Below are 19,489 nucleotides of genomic sequence, written 5' to 3' on the forward strand. Positions count from 1 at the left end.
GGCGCTGGGGCACGGCCCAGCAGCCCGGGGAGCTCAACTCCTGATTGGCCTCCACCTCTGTCTCGGGGAGGAAAGTTCTTCTGCTCCGGCTAAAAAAAGCGTTCTTTGTGAAACGTAGCGGAGAGGTCTTGAAACTTGCATCCACCTTAACAATGAGAGTGTTTGCCGAGCCGCACAGGAGGCACATTCTGCCAAACTCGTCCAGGAGAACAATGGATTTGAGTCTGGCAGGGTAAAGTCAACATTGCAGTGATCGCACAAAAGTCGAAATAATCTTACACTGAATCATTTTTTTGAGCAATGCAAGATTGTCCCAGATGTACTTCAAAACGGGCAAAGCTATTTGTCTTCTGTCATATGAATGAAAACCAAATATTCATATGTAAGCCATGACAATTTGAAATAACATGTCAGATTCTAACAAGCCACGCAATCTCATGAAGCATTCAAAAGAGGTGTATTTTGCCAGCTGTGAGATAGGTAATTATTGTTTTGGAAGGTGTTGAAAGTTGTGTGTGATATTTGCCAGTACTTGAATTATATTTGTGAAGTACGTTTCTTTTGCAATGTTACCCATTTGCATTGATGAATTAGTAAAAATTAAGAATGGGCTTGTAAAATATTTTGAGCAGTTAGATACATGTAGTAGGTAGAAAATCAGAAATGCATTCTATTAACCTACAGCATAGGCTAGGCAGTGCAGCAGTGTAATGGTATTTGCTACGATGCAATAAAACAGTCTGCTGTGATAGACACCAGGGTGAGTTTAGTGGATCTGTTTGTCTAAATCAGAGTTGAATTGCAGCTGGTAACCTTTCACCTACTCTGCTGAGAGCAAATAAGAACAAAGATACTGAGGAACATAATTGTAACTGTTCATGGTGTGGCTTTATGGAGTGGCCTTATTATCTGCTTTTAAAAACAGAATTACTTTCTATAGATATAGAGATCTTTAGCAATATGTTTTTAGGGGAAAAAATATACCTCTTAATTTTGATTCCTTTAGATTACTATGGAGTTGTAAATTTACTTCACAGTAGGAAAGAGCCTTACCCTGTGGTAAGGAGTGTCACACCCCAAAGAAAACAGACAATTCTTTGGGATGCATGCTAAGATTCTTGCAAGAAGTTTAGCAAGAGAATGGCTTCTTTTGGCTATGTTTCTAGGTTAGGAATCATTAGTCATATACAGATACTTATATTGGTAGAGGATTGTGGTTTGTCACTTTCTCCACTGACAGCTAAATTTAGAGCTTAGAAATCTAAAGACTATATTAAAAGTTTTATGTGCCCTGTTTTCCTTTCCTTGATTAAAAAAGTAGTGGAAACAAAGTTTTCGGTGCAGAACTTTGATTCCTAATGCACATAATTGTCTTCAGTGAGTTAGGGAAGAGAAATTAATCTTGTATTAATGTGTCTACACTTTTTGTAGCACTTATTTTGTGGGATTGTTATTGTCAGTTCAGTTGTATGAACACTAGGTGATTTGCCTCCTGTATAGGAATTTCATTGTAGTGAAGTACTGACATCCATTTCTGGTAGTGTTGTTCAGTGTAGTCAGCCTGCATAAATTGCTTCAGAAGGAGGCAAAAAGCAATTGATGTGATATCTAGGTTTGTGGCTTTGGTAGCTGTAGTTTTTTTGAAAAATGGGCCATCTGCTGAAATCTCCTTGCAACCTTCTGTTTCTACAGCATTTGTATCAAATTATGTATGTGCAACTAAACATTAATCGCACTGTACATTTTATTTTACTAAGTGTTTTAATATGCACATAGAACTTGCATGAAAAGCACTGAGGCAAAAATAAGGGTACAAAACGAATATAGAATCACTATAGTGCTTGAAGAAAGCATGTGATCCTGTTCTAATTCTAAAACTGTTTTTTCTTTTGGAAAGGAAGAAATTCTGCCTGGGCCATGACTAATCAAGTATAGCTTTGGCAAATGTGATGCTTTGTCCTCTAATGAGTATTTCTGTGTACTGTTTTGAAGTACCAAATTCAAAGGAAATGTTCTGTAATTGAATATACAGGAATATCTAGCTAGCAAGGGGGGGAGGGGGAGCAGGGGATGACTAATGCTGGTTTAGGTTATATAGACTGTCTTTTGTACTAATGCTGTCATGTGTAGAACTCAGGTTACAAGTGCAATGGAAAGTTCTGTTTGTTCTTAAAGCTGCCACTAGTTGTTCAATTCCCCAACATGTCTGGCAGGTGTTAAGATAACTAGGAACCACAATGATTGATTGGTAAAGTTCAGAGTTGTGAAGACTTGTTTTCGATGAAGATTTAAAGATGAAATTAAACTTTGGCAAGAGTAGTAAAAAGCTGCAGAATATGCTAAGAGAATATTAGGGTGGGGGGTAGGAAGCATACCTTTTGATTGACTTGAGTTACTTAGCAAATTTATAACAGGTAATATTAATGTATAATGTATAACTGAAGTGGTGAATGATGCAGAAACAAAAACAATTAATTTCTTATATGGTGGTCAAACTAAGATGTTCTGCCAGCAATATTGGAAACGTAACCTTTAAAGGACTTCAGTTATAAACAGTTCAGTTTTCATTTTTAAAACAACTTACTGTTTTAAAACTTGCTGGGTAAAAATTCCATCAAGCATAAAATACTGTCACTGAAATAATTACTTGAAAAACTGAGTACCCTTTTACTGTACAAGCTGAGTATCTTTTGAGGTGGGAAAAGCTTTAACAGTATTTTCATCGTATCTAGAATTTCCTAGAGAGAAGGGACAGTGGATTGAGAACTCTTAAGTGATTAGGTCATAATCTAATTTACAAAACTTACATAAATACTTTCTGGTAACTGATAGCATCTGTAATATAGCCAGGTTTTCTACAGATAATCTGTTGGGTCCTTTACACTTAGCAGAATTAGGTAGGAACTGCCTCAAGGCTCCCAATGCTTTAGTTTTGCTTGTCTGTATTCAGCAATAAAAGCAGATTCTTTTGCCTTTCTGTTTAAGGATCAAAAGACTTTTTATTTTTGTGTAAAAAAAAAAATAATTAACAAATCTGCTTTTATAATCAGATTCTGGCTGGTGTCATGTTTTGAGCCTTGAAGGGGGATGATTTTGCAATGGATATCAATGTAACTGTGGAGAAGTGCAATCTTAGAAAGGCTGGATGGGCTAATGTGAATCTGCACTAACCAGAATCACTTTTTCAGATGCATAAAATGTTTGCAGCTCACACTATCTTTCAATTTCTACATGCTTTTCCTTCCTCAAACACAGTTAAAGACTCTTTAAAAAAGAAAAGCCAAACAAGAAAAAAACCACAGTGAATTTGCTACTTCAATTTGGGGCAGCTGCTGTAGCAGATCAGTATGAAGCCATTCACTGTCATTCAAAAACTGATTTCACTGGCAGGCCTGATGTTAACTAGTTTCTGACCTATTATGGGTGCAGTTTATGTGATGGGCTTGGGCCAGCAATGGGTTTTTTAGGTGCAGACCAATGACTTTGTGAGATGGGCTGTTAAATATGGGTGTTTGTCTATTTTCTGACTCAACAAAATAGCTTACTGTAGTGTAAGCCAGGGCATGAACTTGCATAGCTTTAGTTACCTTGCAATAACTGTCCCTTATAAGTGCCATACCTTTGTCCCCTTTATCAGAAAAATACAAAGTAGCTGAGTGTCTGAGAGATCTTTTCCCTTATGTGCTATGAGCCAGTTATGGGAAGTTACTGCATGTTAGCAGATGTGATGCTATTTCACCTTGTACCTTAAACTTGTTTCTCTACCTGTGCTGTCACTGGCTTTTGAGTAATGGAATGTGACAAGCCATGCCTCTGCTGTAGCATTTCTGTAATGCATCTGTATTTGCAGGAGCAATCTTCTATTTTTCAGCTCTTCTCTTGATGTCAATAAGGTTTTCCCAGCAAGGGGAGAAGATTGACTTTTCTTTATGTAGTCAATGCTGTTATAAGCATAAAATAAACTGAAGATACAAGCATTTAGGTGTGGAAGTTGTAAACAAGTGTCAGCTAATGAGGATAAAATTGTCAGATATTTCTTTGAAATATTGTATGTGTAATTTGTACATAGTTATAATGACTGGAAAACCTGTTCTGCTATTAACAGAGGATCAAAAGTGCATGAAAAGCCATTTATTTTTTGAAATTAGAAAAATGCCTACTACTAGAATTTTTTGGCCGTAGTTTTAGTAATTCATCAAATGCTTTGTCTGGATTTATGGGCCGAGCCCCCAAAGGAAAGTGTACAACCAATGCATTTTAAAAGCCACAGATAAACATATTTTTGTGACCTAAACCAAAAGTTATGAATTAGCAAAGTAGTAGGGGATCACAGCACAGGTTTGGGACTTGGTCCAGAAAAATGCCTAGGCAAGGAATAACCTGCTAATAGTGGAGACAACTGTGCTATCGGAAGTTCTGGTCCTCTTGCCACCTAAACTTGTATCCTGCACAGAGTGAGGATAGATATCAGCTTCCACTAGGGCCCCACTAGAACTGCTGAAGTGTAGATTGCTGTCAAGGTGTCAAGAGTGATGCAATTAAGCATGTGTCACAACTGCAATGAAACTCTAGCATGTCACAAACTGCTTGCAAAGGGAGGTACTGGAGCTGTGACTTGCTGCAGGAAATGGATTGTAGGGCAGCTTATGGGATCATTTAATATCTATTTTTTCCTGATTGCAAAAGTTCTGGATGTGGGGCATCTTTTGGGCCAGTATTTTCTTAGCTGCAGCATTTACTGTAGTAGAGCTAAGAAAGAACACCATTTTTGTGAGTTATGTAATTGCTCATAGTACTGAAAAAGGAGCCCTTTTTGCCCTGTTGTACATGGGATTGCAGAGCACAACAACAGGATATACATAAGATATTGTCTAAAATTCCTGTTGGAAGGAAAGCTAATCACTCACTAGCATCTTCAACTTCAGTGATGAGGGATTCAATATAATAGCTTTTTAAGAAAAGTAGATTACACTTAATTTTAGGAAAGTAAAATGTAAATGTCCCATTACTGTGGAAGCTAAGACATATCCCTGTGGGTGTTAGGCTTCATTTATTGAAAGATTTTTTCAGTGTTACATAACTACTTCTGCATCTGGTTTCCATAAATATGTTGGGTCTCAAGAATAAACAGTAAGAAATTTGTATTGTCTTCCCTGAGGGGAGGTAAGGATGAATTTATAGCAGTTAAGGTAGGCTGTAGGGGAAATTAGTAGGCTGCTGTTAACTTAAAATTTCCATCAACATTATCTAATTAACTGACCTATTAGATAATTAAGAGCAGCTTTGTGAATTTTCCAGCTAGTTGTCAAACCTGCCTTGATCCCAAGTGTAAAGGTTGGTCTGACAAATATGGTTACACACTAGATTTTTTGTATTTTTTTTTCCATGACACCTTTTCAGATGTTTCAAGTTATTCTGTTAATCATGTCACTGGGAAAAGCACCATCTTCCCTTTGACTGTGGTGGCAGAGGCATTTCAGATGTGTAAAGAAAGTGTGGCTTCTCCTGTTGCATGGTAGATGTGTATATGCTGTTTTGGGCTGCTCTTCCCAAATTTGCTTTATAAAATGCAGAATAATTTGTAAATGGCAACCAAAGAAATTTAAACATAGGAAAGTAATCCAAATATATTTGATATTTTACACACTAAATTGAAATTACTAAGTGGCCTTAGGAGTTAAAATTCTTGTGAACGTGACATTAAAGTGCTCGTTTCTTTTAATAGTGCTTTTAGATACTGTCTTTAGTTGTAGCTTCATCTTGAAGTGTAAGTAAACAATAAGATGGAGGCCCTTTTCTTTCCCTTGTGCCAGACTTTTTCTCTACTTGGTATGTTCATTGTAAATTCTTGATGACCAAACTAATGCTTACCAAACATATCTGAGATGTTATTTGATATGCATCTTGATTACAAACATCTTTTAGCATCCTGTGTGAGCAAATATTTTTCCATTGCAGGCATATGTTTTTCTTGCATATAAAAGAAGATCTTCTTGCTGGTAATCTTCAGTGTTCTTCAGAGCATGCAATTGAACTTAGTGCATTGTTGGCACAGATGAAGTTTGGAGATTATAACCAGAACACTGCCAAGTACAATTATGAAGAGCTGTGTGCAAAAGAGCTCACCACTACCATTTTGGAGAGGTAAAAAGAGCACAATGATATAACCTCCTTTTTGGAAACCAGAAGCATAAGTTTTTATAATGCCCTTAACTGATGATGCTATAGTGCATCTTGTATTGTTAATAATAATTTAGATAGCTTTGGAGATTAAAATACAACCTGGTTGTTTAACCAATGTTCTGATTTCAGTTCATTTTTATACTCTCAGTATTTTTTTTGTGAAAAGCAAAAGCTGTTGAACTCTAGTACTTGGGGAAATACAGGCATCTAAATACTTGGAGCAGGGTAATTAAATTGCAGGTATGTCTTGGACCTACACTTGGTGGGGGTGGGGAAAACCAAACAAATTTATCTGGCTTAGTACCCTTACACTGAGAAGTAAACAGGATGCCTGAAACACGTTCATAGCTCAATTCCTGAATATCAAGAAACTTTCAGTATGTCATGGTTTTCTGTAGATTTTTTTAGTTATGAACTTAGTGATTTTTCAGGTAAATACATTGCAGGGGAGTGTTAGGTGGAAAGTCTTGATTAAATACAGCTTTTTAATTTCTAAGCAAATGCAGTTTTGTCTCCTGCATATTCTCAGTATGTTCCAGTAATTCTCAATTCTTTCCAGTTCATGATTACTGGAAATCTATAGCCAGATAAAGCAGGTCAGGAGCATTTAATAATCTGTTTAACTAGGTCATCTACAAACCCCTGTTAAAACAAGCTGCTGACAGTAGCGGCACATACTTGAGTTATTTCACCTATCCTTAATCTTTTTATCAACAGCATTATTGCAAAGCACAAGGAACTAGAAGGTTTAAGTCAAGCTTCTGCTGAATACCAGGTTCTACAGATTGTTACAGCACTGGAGAACTATGGGGTAGAGTGGCACTCAGTGAGAGATAGTGAAGGGCAAAAACTCCTTATTGGTGTTGGACCTGAAGGCATATCCATCTGTAAAGATGACTTCAGTCCTATCAACAGGTATGTGTTTTGTGGAACCATTTTCATCTTCTATTTTTCAGAAGTACTCAGAATGCCTCTAGTTTTTACATAAATATACAAAACTGCTCTATGAATTACTAAAAGGAGCTGTTGGAATGTAGGGTTTGAGGGCACTACTCGCTTATAATGCGAGTGACAACTGGCCTTTATACTCTTGATTTTTACATGTATTTTTGAGGTGGCATCTTCAATCCAGCATTACAGACAACAGTTGGAGATCGTTGTAATATCTAATAAAAGTGCACCATAGTAGTTTGTGGAAAATGCCCTTATCCTTAAATGGTAAATAACCTTTCTTCTTATATTCATTTATAGGATTGCTTATCCTGTTGTTCAAATGGCAACTCAATCTGGGAAGAATGTATATCTGACTGTTACCAAAGAGTCTGGTAATAGTGTAGTTCTCTTGTTTAAGATGATCAGTACAAGGGCAGCAAGTGGACTCTATAGAGCAATTACAGAGACGCATGCATTCTACAGGTCAGTATTGCCACTAGAGTCAACTGCTGCTGCTCTTCTCCACAATATTTGAATTAAGTGCTTATTAAGCAGCAGCAACCAGCAGTCTACCTGCACTTTAGAAATTCTCTGCAAAATTTCATTGTCTTTGCAGCCTCTACTTTCCTCTTAAGTCCGGAAGTTGAACAGGTTTTTGCTGCTTTCCATCTTGTGGGGTGGAAGTCAAAGACAAGCAAAATTTCTCAGTCTATCATTATGAACAGCATTTCAGAATATAAATGTACTATGTTCTTTGGTACTTCATAAACAATAAATGCATTTTTTTTTTGTCCCTGTGAAAGAGGAGGATGAGAGAGCAAAGGATAAGAAAGATCCTGTCATTCAGAATCTGTAGGTGTAGCTCATATGTACACATACTCCTTCTCCTTTATCTCCTCTAGTTGCTAGGAGTTATCTGTATGCCACCTTCCCATTCCATGTATTTAAATCTTTCTACAATTCCTCGGTCCTTGCTCTAGTGCCCAGGATTTTGTTTCATGCCAGGAGCTCTGTGTTGTCTTTGTTTTATTCTTTGAGGTAGGGGTGCTTATACTCATTTGTTGATGGCCGGTTTTTTTCTTAACCCTCTTTTGTTCCTACTGTGAGGTCCAACACTGATCAGTAGAACTAAATGTCAAAGACAGTGGTGATTTCTCCAAATTAATAACTACATATCAGTTTCAGTTACTTTGTAAGAGAAGTATTGGACTTAAAGCAGAGGCAAGTACATACACTAGGCAAAGACCTGTCCAGCTTCTCAAATTAGAGTATCTTAATACAGTTACAGGCAGTTAATATCAGCTAGTTTCCTTTCTAACCACTGCAGCTAATCAGCTAACCACTGCTTATTTTGCGAGCCTGATGTTAAGCATGTTTTGTTCTGCTCTGTCATTATATGCCCTCGAACTGCTGTTTTGCATACTTCATACTTTTTTTCCAGGCAATTAAAGCATTATATAACATCTTAGTCTTAACTTTTTGATCTTTGTGCTTGTAACTTTTGCTGTCCTTCGCAGTTTCTGATTTTAATTTAAGCAGAATTTTAGCTAGGCAGTAGCATTTGGCCAAGCTTAGATCTTGGACATTAGGCCCAGTGAGGCTGGTGACAAGCGTGCTTAGGGTAGCTGAAATACTCAGTGGCAAATACAAGTGGCTTAATTTAATTCCCTATACTGCATTTACACTGCTTCCCTTCAGATGATATAATACTAGTGTATAAATACTGAGTGGAAGTTTGGTTAAAGACATTACTTGACTCTATGATAAAAATTTTTGAGAGCTGGTCTAAAGAGGTGTTATGCCAAAGACTTAATTGGAATTCTTTAATGCAGTTTGGAAATTAACATGTAAAGAGGTGTTGCGAAGCTGAACTGTGGACTAAGCAAGCATTGGCTGTTTAAATTAGCATAATGCCTGAAGTCCCTTCCATAGGCTGTCTCCATTTTACCAGACACTTCACATTTTTGAAGATGTAACATAACTGTCACTTTCCATTTTGCACTTCTCAAAGTAGAGTTGTCATGCAGACAATGTTCAAGTGCTTAAATATTACCTCAGACTGCTCTTTTTGCTTTCATTTCAGTGGTGTTACTTCAACTTTGGGAACAAATTATTGTAGGGATAGGGTTTATTAATATTAACTAACCAAATTTGCATTTTTTTCTATTGTTTTATAGGTGTGACACTGTCACCAGTGCTGTCATGATGCAGTATAGTCGAGACTTAAAGGGCCACCTAGCATCTCTATTCCTGAATGAAAACATTAATCTTGGTAAAAAATATGTCTTTGACATCAAAAGAACATCAAAAGAAGTTTATGATCATGCAAGACGAGCTCTTTATAATGCTGGCATTGTGGATCTTGTTTCAAGAAGTGACCAAACCCCACCAAGTTCCCCCCTTAAGTCTTCAGAAAGTAGCATGAACTGTGACAATTGTGAGGGTCTTAGCTGCCAACAAACAAAAGCTCTGCAAGAGAAGTTGCGGAAGCTAAAGGAGTCCATGCTTTGCATGGTGTGTTGTGAAGAAGAAATAAATTCGACCTTTTGTCCCTGTGGCCACACAGTATGCTGCAAGACCTGTGCTGCCCAGTTACAGGTAATTGCAATGCCATTAAGATGAGAGTTACCAAATATGTGAAAATTTTGGTTTTCTGTATACTTAAATCATGGATTAACATGTTTATGGTGATCTAGTAAAAGTTATTTTAAAAATTCTGTTTGTGGTAAACTAATTCCAAAGAACATCCCGTTTAGATGACATGTTTGAGAGAGAAGTTTTAGCTGTGCTAACTTAACTTGCGGTGAGGGTAAGAATTAGCTGCATGTTTCTCATGATCCCCTGTTTTAAATGTGGAGATTGTGGAAAAGTGCTCTGTTACTGTGTACATGGAGGGAAGTCTCCAATAAGTGTAGAGAGTCTCAAAATATGAAGTAAACTAATTTCCTAATGTTTTTTCTTTCCAGTCGTGTCCTGTTTGCAGATCTCGTGTAGAGCATGTCCAGCATGTGTACTTGCCAACCCACACCAGCCTTCTCAATCTGACTGTGATATGATCTACGTACACACTTTAAACCCATCATGTACTTTTTAAACTGCACTAACATGAAATGCAACCATTGATTGTGAAGAAGGCAATCACTCTGGCACCTATCCATGATCAAAAGCAAAAATACTGCATTTTTGAACATAAATATTTTGTTCAGCATGTCCGAAATGGCTTGGGACATCTTTTGAGAGCAGAAGTGTAATCAATTCATGTTACTTAAAAGGAGGATAATGCATAAGTTTGTAGCATGGTGGTGTTGCCAAAAAGCTAGTTGACCCTGGAGAAATGTGGTGTACACATATTGATAGATGCAGCAAGAGAACTGCAGTCTCTTGTTTTACACTCTCTAAATCCTTTTTAGTACAGTCACTCCATTTATTTTAATTGTAAGACTAGCTTTTACAAATATCAGTTTAGTATGGCTCATAGTTTCTGCTTTTAGTAAACTGCGTTAAAGGAGAGGGAACTTTTTTTAAAAATTGGTTCTTAAAGTTACAATGCTTCATCAAGCAGCTGTGTTTAATTTGGAAGTCTGTTAAATAGAAAACAATTCTGAGAGAATAGCTTTGGAAGGGTAGGACAAGTTTGTTGATCTCATTGTTGAGGGTGGGTCAGGAAAGTCATCTGGTTGGCAATGTCCTGTGGAAGTGCTGTTATGGGACTTCATTGACAGCTCTTGGGGGACCAAGGTACTCCCAGGTTTCCCGCATCTGGCTTGGCTGGTGGTCAGGGGAGCTGCACTGCAGTCAGCTGCCCTTTGAGTTGGCTTTGTTTTTGGAGACTGATTTTAAACTACTAGACATGTGCTATTAATTTCTAAAATAAGGGTTGTGTATAATTTTAAATGCTTTCTTCAGTTAACATCTTTATTGGGTAGGTCATTTCCTGCTAAAATGTTTTTAATCTCCACCCCCCTACTTGGGCATTTTGGGCTCTGGTTTCCCTAGTGTATTCTCCAGGGTACAGAGGGAACTAGAGACCATGTTTGGGTGCAATACTGGCTTAATCAAAGCTAGAAAAGTACACTGTCACTTTACTGAAATTTTCTGACTATACTTTTCATATTGCCTTAATGTAGCAGTAATGTGTGTTTATGCATCTGTTTCTTTGCACAGACATTTTGTCAAAATATTAAAACTCTACTTTTTTATGACACATTAGCATATAAACCTTATTCTAAGAGGGTATTTATTTTTTCACTTTGTAAAGAAAATTTTGTTTCCTCATGAAGGCAAGAGCTTTGTCCTATATCGTAGGCAACTTCTGTCTTTTTATATTCAGATTAATAAAGGACTTTAAAAACCTACTTTTGTTATTGATAAGACTTTAATTTTGTTCTGAAATTCATCTGAGGCATTACTGAACTGAAAATACAGTATGAAGTATTTTCATGTTTACAGTCTTAAGTGTTGTGTCGTGTTTTAAGAGGGAATTGAGTTTCTTCAGGTGTGTGCAAATGTCAAGGGAGGGGAGAAAACTGATGTGGTATAACCACCTTCGTTCAGGCAGTGTACTTTAAAACAGCTGATGTATTCCAACTGTAAAAGAGCCTTCAGAATTAATTTTATGAAGAACTTTCCCACAGTAAAGTGCCCCAAGTACATGGGGTGTATTCCAGTAAGATGGGAGATATGAAAAAATGCAGCTTGAGAGTAGAGAGCTGGTGTTTCAGCGGTCCTGCCTAGGAAAGTTCTTAATTAAAATGTGTTGGTGTCTGGTTTTGACTGAAACTATTGATATTTACTAATGTATGACTCTGCTTTCACATTCCTGAAGAAATGGTGTGTCTTCCCCCCCACCAGTGGAGCTTACCCCCACCAGTAAGCTGAAGGATGTAAGACAGAGCTGGGATCAGATCAAAGCTCTCTGGAATCTGTGGAGCTCTCTGCTCTAGCGAGTGTGAACAGAAGTCACTTAACTGTGGCCTTTTAAAAAGAATTTATTGCTATTTAAAACAGATTATTGTGGAGTAGCATGTCTTATTGTCAAGACAGTTCATCTGGGATTGAAGCTTGAGGCCCTGGACCTAAAATCGTTTTAGGCCAGCTCTGAAACACTGTTGATGAGGGGAGGGGGAAGGTGGCTGGCAAATGGGCAAGGAATTCTGAATGCAAGAGCCAAGTGCATTAGGCACAAGATAACTTACCCTTTTAAAGACTGAAAATTTTGTCTCTCAGCAGGTGGGTGCTACTGAATTCACTTTCAAAGATAAAGTTGCATATGCCATTTACAGGAAGGCACAGGTACACACAAGTGTTCCAGTGTACAACAGAGCTAAGGCAAACCCTCCTTGCTTCCCAAGACTGCCTTGTTCTGTGCTAACAGAATTGCATTAGTAACATCTAATCCATCATCCTATGGCAGCTGGCTGAAGTAGATTGTAAATTAATATAAATAGATGTTAATACAGGCATCCGATTTAAAGTATTTAACAAGATCAAGCTGTTAAAATAGGCAAACATTAACTCCAGGTCCTTGTAATTAAATTGGCTGTGTAATTAGACATCCCTAATAAAAGTAATTCCAGCAGTTAGAACTCTAATCAAGGTGGGGTTTGACAGGTTATATGGCATAGGTGGAATTCAGACAAAACCTGTGACTTCTGTCTGATCTTCTGCCTAGTCTTGAAAAAGCTCTACAGAGGATGGGGCAGGAGCGCCTGGGTGCAGGTTCAGGCAAGAGTCTGGCAAGGCCTGGTGGTATTTGAAGCCGTGGGGAGTCAAGTTCCGTGTTGGCAGAGGAGAGCCTGGAGCACAAGCTGCTTTTTCCAGTTGGAAGGGGTGAGATCAGTATGCTCCACAACCACCGCAGTTTTAACAGAATGCTGTTACCTGTTCTGAGAATGGCCCACCAGCCATCTTCTAAACGTTGCAAATCACTAAAAGCCTCACTTAGTTTATATGTAAGACCTAATGGGCTGCAAAACATTATAAGAATAACTTTGATTTGTTCACAGGCAGCTTTCTTCAGAGGCATTGTTTGAAATGGAATTGCTTATGCTATGCTAGAGACGTTTGGCTTAACCACCCAAAACTGCTGCAGTACGTGTTGCTCAATGTTTGCGGTTCCAGTGTGCTGTTTCTTATAAGCAGCACTGTCTCAAATCCACGTGAGCTGCCAAGAGCTGTGAAGAAAGCTGTAAAAGAAACAACATGAAACCTTCAACTCCACATACCCATACTGCAGAGTCAGGTCTTGTTTGCCAAAGGGTTGTTCTTTCTCCTAAGACTCTTTGTCCGAATGTTGTAATGGATGGCGGTGGGGAAAAACAAAACCCCAGAACAACAAATACAAAACCACCAGAATAGTTTGCAGGAACAACTGGAGTTTGTGTTCTTTACGCTTCTTCCTCAGGAGCGGGAGGTTTGATTGCAAAGCTTCATTTGGTGCCTCTCTCACAACTTAGGTTAGTGTATCTGTGCATACCAGGCGCTCGTAATGAAGCCCACTCCTATACCGATACCTGTTGCCCAAAGCTAGTACAACTTGGCAAGAAAACTCACAGAAAATTGAGTTCTCTTTGATCTTCAAAGTTGCAATGCAGCTGCTGTGACCCCAGCGGGTGTGTGCAATGTTGTTTTAAAAAGGCGATAGTCACGAGTTTGTGCTAAAAGTTCCTAAATGGGAAAAAACTCACCTTCAGAGGCAGTGTAACTTGCTGGGTGAATTGAAGAGCAGGAGCCCTGTTAGTGCCTTGGACCTCCTGATGGTAGAACAGCATTCAAAAGTGGCTGTGCGGAGAGAGGGTTGTGAGTGTGAAAACTGTAGGAGAGACGTTCTTACTAAAACACCGTTACACTTAAACGTTATAAATAATCAAGATGGAGATTTAGCAATAACTACACCTGCGCTAGTAGGGCTGGGAGTTCCCATCCCTCCGCTGGTATCTGCCTGGCTTTCACCCTCCCTTCGCTGCGTCGAGATCTCTGTTATGGAGCCCTCAACCTGTGAGGACTAGAAAGGCGGGATGTTGTGATGTGTCAAGTTACAGCTGTAACAGGTCTGTCCTCTAGCATGCAGTCGCTCGTTTCAAGGTACGTACAAATGTTAAAACGCTAGAGAACTGTAGAATGAAGGCCTCTGTATTTTTAAATTATTTTGATTTATTCCCCGAGTGCCATAAAAGCACGTATGCAGCAGCATTCATGTATTTCAAGGTTTATTTCCTTGCTAAATCAGCACTGTTGCATTCCTAACGGAATGCCCCTGGGGGAACAGCCTACGCTGTTTTGCTTCACAGCAGCACGCTGCCATGTTGATCAAAGACAGGGGGGAAATTACAGCTCAGATTTCCTGTTCATGGTTCTAAACAACAAACTTTCCATGGAGTGTTAAAATTACAAAGTGACAAATCTTAGCTTCAGTAGTGCCTGGTCAAATATCCTTAAATTCCTGGGGGCCCCCCGTTTTCCCTGAGAGCATGCTGGAGTGCCAGGTAAGTGCTTCGGTGACCTTTGTGCTCATGGATCCAGCCAGTGGGAGCCTGTTAAAATAGAACATAGCAAGTGACAAATGGGTTTAAAAGCAAGAAATCTCAGTAGAAGGCTGGGGGGGGGGGGAACATCCCTGAAACTGGGGCAAACTGCCAGAAGAGAGGCGGACAGAAGAGATTTTCCAGGGGGCTTCTGGTGCAGGATTGGGGTCTGTGGCTGGGACAGGCAGCCTGGCAGGGAGCGCTGCTGGCCCTCAGCGAGAGGGGCTGGGTGGAAAGTGGTCCAGGAGAGGTGGGACAGGGACAGGCAGGAGATGAGGAATGCGGGGGCAGGTGAGCCGCTGCTGCTCCCTGGGTAGAATCCCACCAGAGCACACTCCTGGCAGGCCACAGCCAAACCTCCCAGTCTGCAAGGAGCTTGTAACATCACACAACCACCAGGTGGACCCCCTTGGTTCAACGCTACCTTCAACAGCACTGGGTGGTAAAAGCCATTACGGTTTCTTCCAGTTTCCTGCAAAGGGTGGCGTGAGCTAGGAAGGGGCACCAGGAGTAATGCTGAGGAAGGGCTCTCGGAGCTAAAGGAATCGCTGGTTGGTGCAGCAGTGGGAAAACACAAACTGTGACAACTCTGAAAACTCAGTGGGAATGGTGATTCCTCTCCGTGCGAGAGCGGGATACGAGGGATCCAGAAGAGCGAATGGGGCTGTGCTCAGAAGCAGTGAGCAGGGTTCAGCGTGTCCTCCTGCTCCTGCTGGGATGGGGGACTGGTGGGGGCTGGCCACCAGTGCTAGCTTTCACAGCACTCATGCGTACGCCAAGTTCCTTAAAGAAAAAGGTCAAGCAAACAAACCATACCAGCTTTCCCAGAGCTTAACAACAGGTCACTTGCTGATTTCTTGCCAACTAAAATGCAGAATCCTTTTCAGTTGCTTTGGGGCTGGGGGAGGGCAAGACACGAATGGGAGGGGAATCAATCTGCCCCTGAAAGCTGATGCCTTTCTCTGCTTTCACTTTAACCCTCTTCTGAATGACCTAATTTAGCATGTCCACTACTTGCTGACCCTTCCTTATTCCTGAAGACTATTCTGTTCTCTCACCAGTGATTTCTGGGATCCAGGCTCTGAAGCCCACCTTTCTTCTCCTAGCAGCTGTCCACATAAACTCTGCTCCAGGAAAGAATCTGGCTTTCTTTGGCCAATGCCATCACACACACGCACGCAGACACCCCCGCCTCTTTCTCTGCCTTGTCAAGAGCGCAAAGGGCACCGTCTCCATCTGCGGCAGCAAGAAAATATCAGTATAAATCTTTTCTCTTACCATTGGGGTGCCTAAAGAAAAATGTTAGCTACCCTTTCAGGGTCACTTAGTAGTTACGATGGGATTAACTAGGTGTGCATATGTGTGAAGATGTTTGTCATCTCTATTTTTACGCAGTAGTTGGTGTCTAGCTTCTCTGCCTCTTCAAAGCAAATCAACACAGGTAATGATAGACAGTAACATGGCAACTTTTTACATAAACAGGCTTGCCGGAGCCAGATCTGCCTCTCCCCTGCCAGAAAGCTGTTTGTCTGAGGAATCCATGCATCTGGCACAAAATTCCAATCATAGCACTACAACTGCGGGAATTACAGAGACATTGGCAGCTCATCTGAAGAGACAGTATTTGTTTCCCTTGTTTAGAACTATAAATAGTCAATAGAAGACTCTCATTCAAACAGTACTGATGATTGAAGTAATCCAGGCACAGAGACATAGCCAAAAATTGGACTTCTGCTCTTCTGCTTCAACTCTCGCTTCAGAAGCTGAAGTTCCAAAAGGGCAACGCGGAAAGCACGTGCCCAGCAGCAAACAAGCCCCGAAGATACGCTGACACACCACGTGTCCGTGTTTGACCTTAAACCTGTTTGCCTATGTCGTTGTCTGAATAGGAATTTTTTAAAACTCCTCCAGCTCTGCTGTGGTTTGAGCAGCTGACTTCCTCCTCCACCTCTCCAAGGTCCGCAAAGTGAAGCAATGCCAAAGTGTCCTGAGAGCACCCTGTACAGGCAATGCGCTGACAGCACACATCTTACTCTTGAAGGACAGTGGCAGGGTCTATCTATTTAGCACGCTGAAAGTGGTGCTTTGCCACCTCGTCACTAAGGCTCTCCAGCCCTGGAGGAGTCATGCATTTGAACCTCCCCTGGAGCTGAAGAAGTAAATGACCACAGTTGTTCTATTCCCTGGGTGAACAATCCCTATGCTACAACAGGAGGAAGATGAGGACTGTGTCTTTCTTCCCTGATCTTTTTACAAAGAAAAGAGAGAGAGAGAGAAAAGAAATGGCTCAGTTTCTGGTTTTAAGAATAATTGCCAGCCACTTCTTGGAGGAGACATTTGAGACTGGTAGGAACCATTGGTGTGGAAAAAATTTTGGAAGGAAAACAAGAAACACAAATGTATTGCCACAATGGACACTGTTGCCCAAAAGACCATGATCTTGGGTAGGTTCCCAAGTGCTGACATTTTCTCCTCAAATCCTGATCCTACCAGAAGGATTTCTCTCAAAATCAAGTGCAGTGTCCTGCAAGCCATAGTCATTATTGCAAACAATAGTTTCTCTATGTGACAGGGAGCTCTGTAGCGATGGAGAGAGGCAGGATAACACCAGAAACAGAGCAGAGTATAATGAATGTAAAATCAGCAGCATAGATGTAACTCGTCCTGAAAATCATGTCCTTGAGCTAGAGGGGAACATGTGACTGTGCAAAGAGGAACGAACAAGGGTAAGGAGCAAGCAGAGGGAAGATAAAGGGCAACTCCTCAAAACTCATATACATTGCTGTGGTTTTTAATAATAAATGGCACCATGCGCTATGTTTCTTTTTCCACTTTTGGCTATACAAATGTTAAATTAACAACCTCAGGCTGCCAAAACCCTCTTTATCTAATGCCAGTCACAGGCACAGAGAAACAACGTTGCTTTGGTGGTGCAGATACAACCCTCACAGCTAATCCTTCCTGGAGTGTTGTCACCCTGGATTTCTTCTAAAGACTCAAGTCCTTTATGATTGCACTGGGGCACATTTTTCCTGGAGCCTGCTCTTGCCCAGCCTGTTTGTGAAAGGGCTAGAGCGCTGCTGTGTGAAACAGCCTGCAGCTTCACCACCACTTCGTCACCACCTGCCTTCATCATACACTTCATCATATCTACCAAGAAGTATTATAAATGCGCAAGGTGGTGTTTCAGTCTCTTAGGACTTTTTTCCCATTCCCTCAAATGGTTACAAACTCCCTTTTCTATCTTCGATGCAGCCCTATCAAAATAGATTTCTCCTAAATAAGGTTAATTTGCATGTGAATATTTACTTTGGTAGGCTGTTTTATTCTAGTAAAATGAATGTATTCAAAGGGAAAAAAAGCTTGGTATCTTAGTGAAAGGATATTCTTCTTTGTCACTCTGGCCAGCTTACAGACATTGTCGTAAGAATGATGTCTTCAAGCTTTACGTACCCTCAAAACAGACTCAGACATTCACATAGGCACACATAGTTTTAGCTTCAGTGCAAACACGGAAAGTTTCAGTCATAGGAAAAGACATTTTTGGAAAGTTTTGCAGCTCATTGAGGTGTGTAGTCCAAAACTGGCGATGTTGCTATATCTTTTTGAGAAGAAAGCCAAACAGGGACCTAAACTGCTGTCAGTAATTCTGCGAGTTTGCTAGTGATGTCCTTGAATCTACAGAGGCTTTGACTGGAAACATGTCTGTAGCTAACTCATCCCAGACCAGAAAGAATTTACAGCAATATTTCCTGCACCAGTCTCCAATACATGAGAGTTGCTACTTGTTTAATCCCCCTAAACTTTTGTTTCTCTATGCTGTAAGTGACTTAGCCTGCAGCAGACTCCAGTCTAGACTGGAATTTTTGGTCCTTAGCCATCTGCCTGACAGTTTTTTTGCAATACACGTATTTCCTCTTAGTGATCTTCTTATTAGGTATCACAGTTTGCCACAAAAATAGGCCCAAGTCTGAGGCCAGCATTTGAGGTCTCTATATTTTGGTCCTGGCTTTTATCTGTAAGGGGCACTGAAGTGAAACTGGGTAAACTTTCGGTTTTGGAGTTCAAAGTTGAGACTGACATCTGGACCAGGATCTCAGCTGCACAGTTCGGGCATGTCTCTTGTTTTTGTTAAATACCGAAACATGTTCTTTCCCCCTGATGCTCATTCTTTCCCTCTGGTTTGTAGGTTGAAGAATCAAGTAATTGCTACCCTGGGGTTTCCATCCTCTGGGCAATGCTGGGCCCTCCTACAAAACACAGGTCTTTCTGTTCATACAGAAGTGCTCATAGTGGGTGGGTTAGCTTTGCTTCTTGCCTTGTGTTTGCTTCTCTATAAAACAAACATTTCCTCCAGAGCTGCTTAAAGCTAAGAGAGGTGAGTCATAAGTCTCATTTTACTGTGCAAGTCTTTACATGGACATTAATTGGGATGAGATATCAGCTATTCTCTGAGCTTCGTTTTCCTTATCCCACCAAACCATACATGCCATCAATGCTGCTATGACCAACTGGGTTCCCAGTTCTCCAAACTGTTGTTAAACCAGCTGGACTGTGTAAAAAGGACATATCTGAGGCCCTATTTCATGGTGACAGTGGCATAACAGGGCCTTCATCTCAAACATAAGGAAGGATCCAGCCATGTCTTTGTCTGGACATGGCCCCTGCTGGCATTTTCCTTGGCACAAATGCAGTGTAGTGCCAAACTGCCACAGGGAGTAGCTGGCAGAGACGGAGTGTGGCAACCTCGGCTGCTCCTCCTGGACATCCAGGCTTCTTCAGCTGTGCAATGGGATTAGAAAAATAAATGGCTCAGTTTTATGAAAATTAAGCCTCAGCTTGCTCAAGGG

The 19,489-nt window shown here is 40.4% G+C and overlaps 1 protein-coding gene across 1 annotated transcript in view; it reads left to right on the top strand.

Moving 5' to 3' along the window:
- The window catches only part of MYLIP (myosin regulatory light chain interacting protein), a 15,204-nt gene extending 3,735 nt beyond the window's left edge, over positions 1-11,469 (top strand). The window contains exons 2-6 of the mRNA XM_009884165.1: positions 5,959-6,144; positions 6,901-7,098; positions 7,435-7,599; positions 9,294-9,714; positions 10,083-11,469. Coding sequence (XP_009882467.1) covers positions 5,959-6,144; positions 6,901-7,098; positions 7,435-7,599; positions 9,294-9,714; positions 10,083-10,172 — 1,060 coding nt within the window. The 3' untranslated portion in view covers positions 10,173-11,469. The remainder of the gene's footprint in view (positions 1-5,958; positions 6,145-6,900; positions 7,099-7,434; positions 7,600-9,293; positions 9,715-10,082) is intronic.
- The last annotated feature ends 8,020 nt before the right edge of the window (positions 11,470-19,489 follow it).

Source organism: Charadrius vociferus, unplaced genomic scaffold (assembly GCF_000708025.1).
Source record: "Charadrius vociferus isolate BGI_N301 unplaced genomic scaffold, ASM70802v2 scaffold444, whole genome shotgun sequence".
In the NCBI taxonomy this organism is placed as follows: domain Eukaryota; kingdom Metazoa; phylum Chordata; class Aves; order Charadriiformes; family Charadriidae; genus Charadrius; species Charadrius vociferus.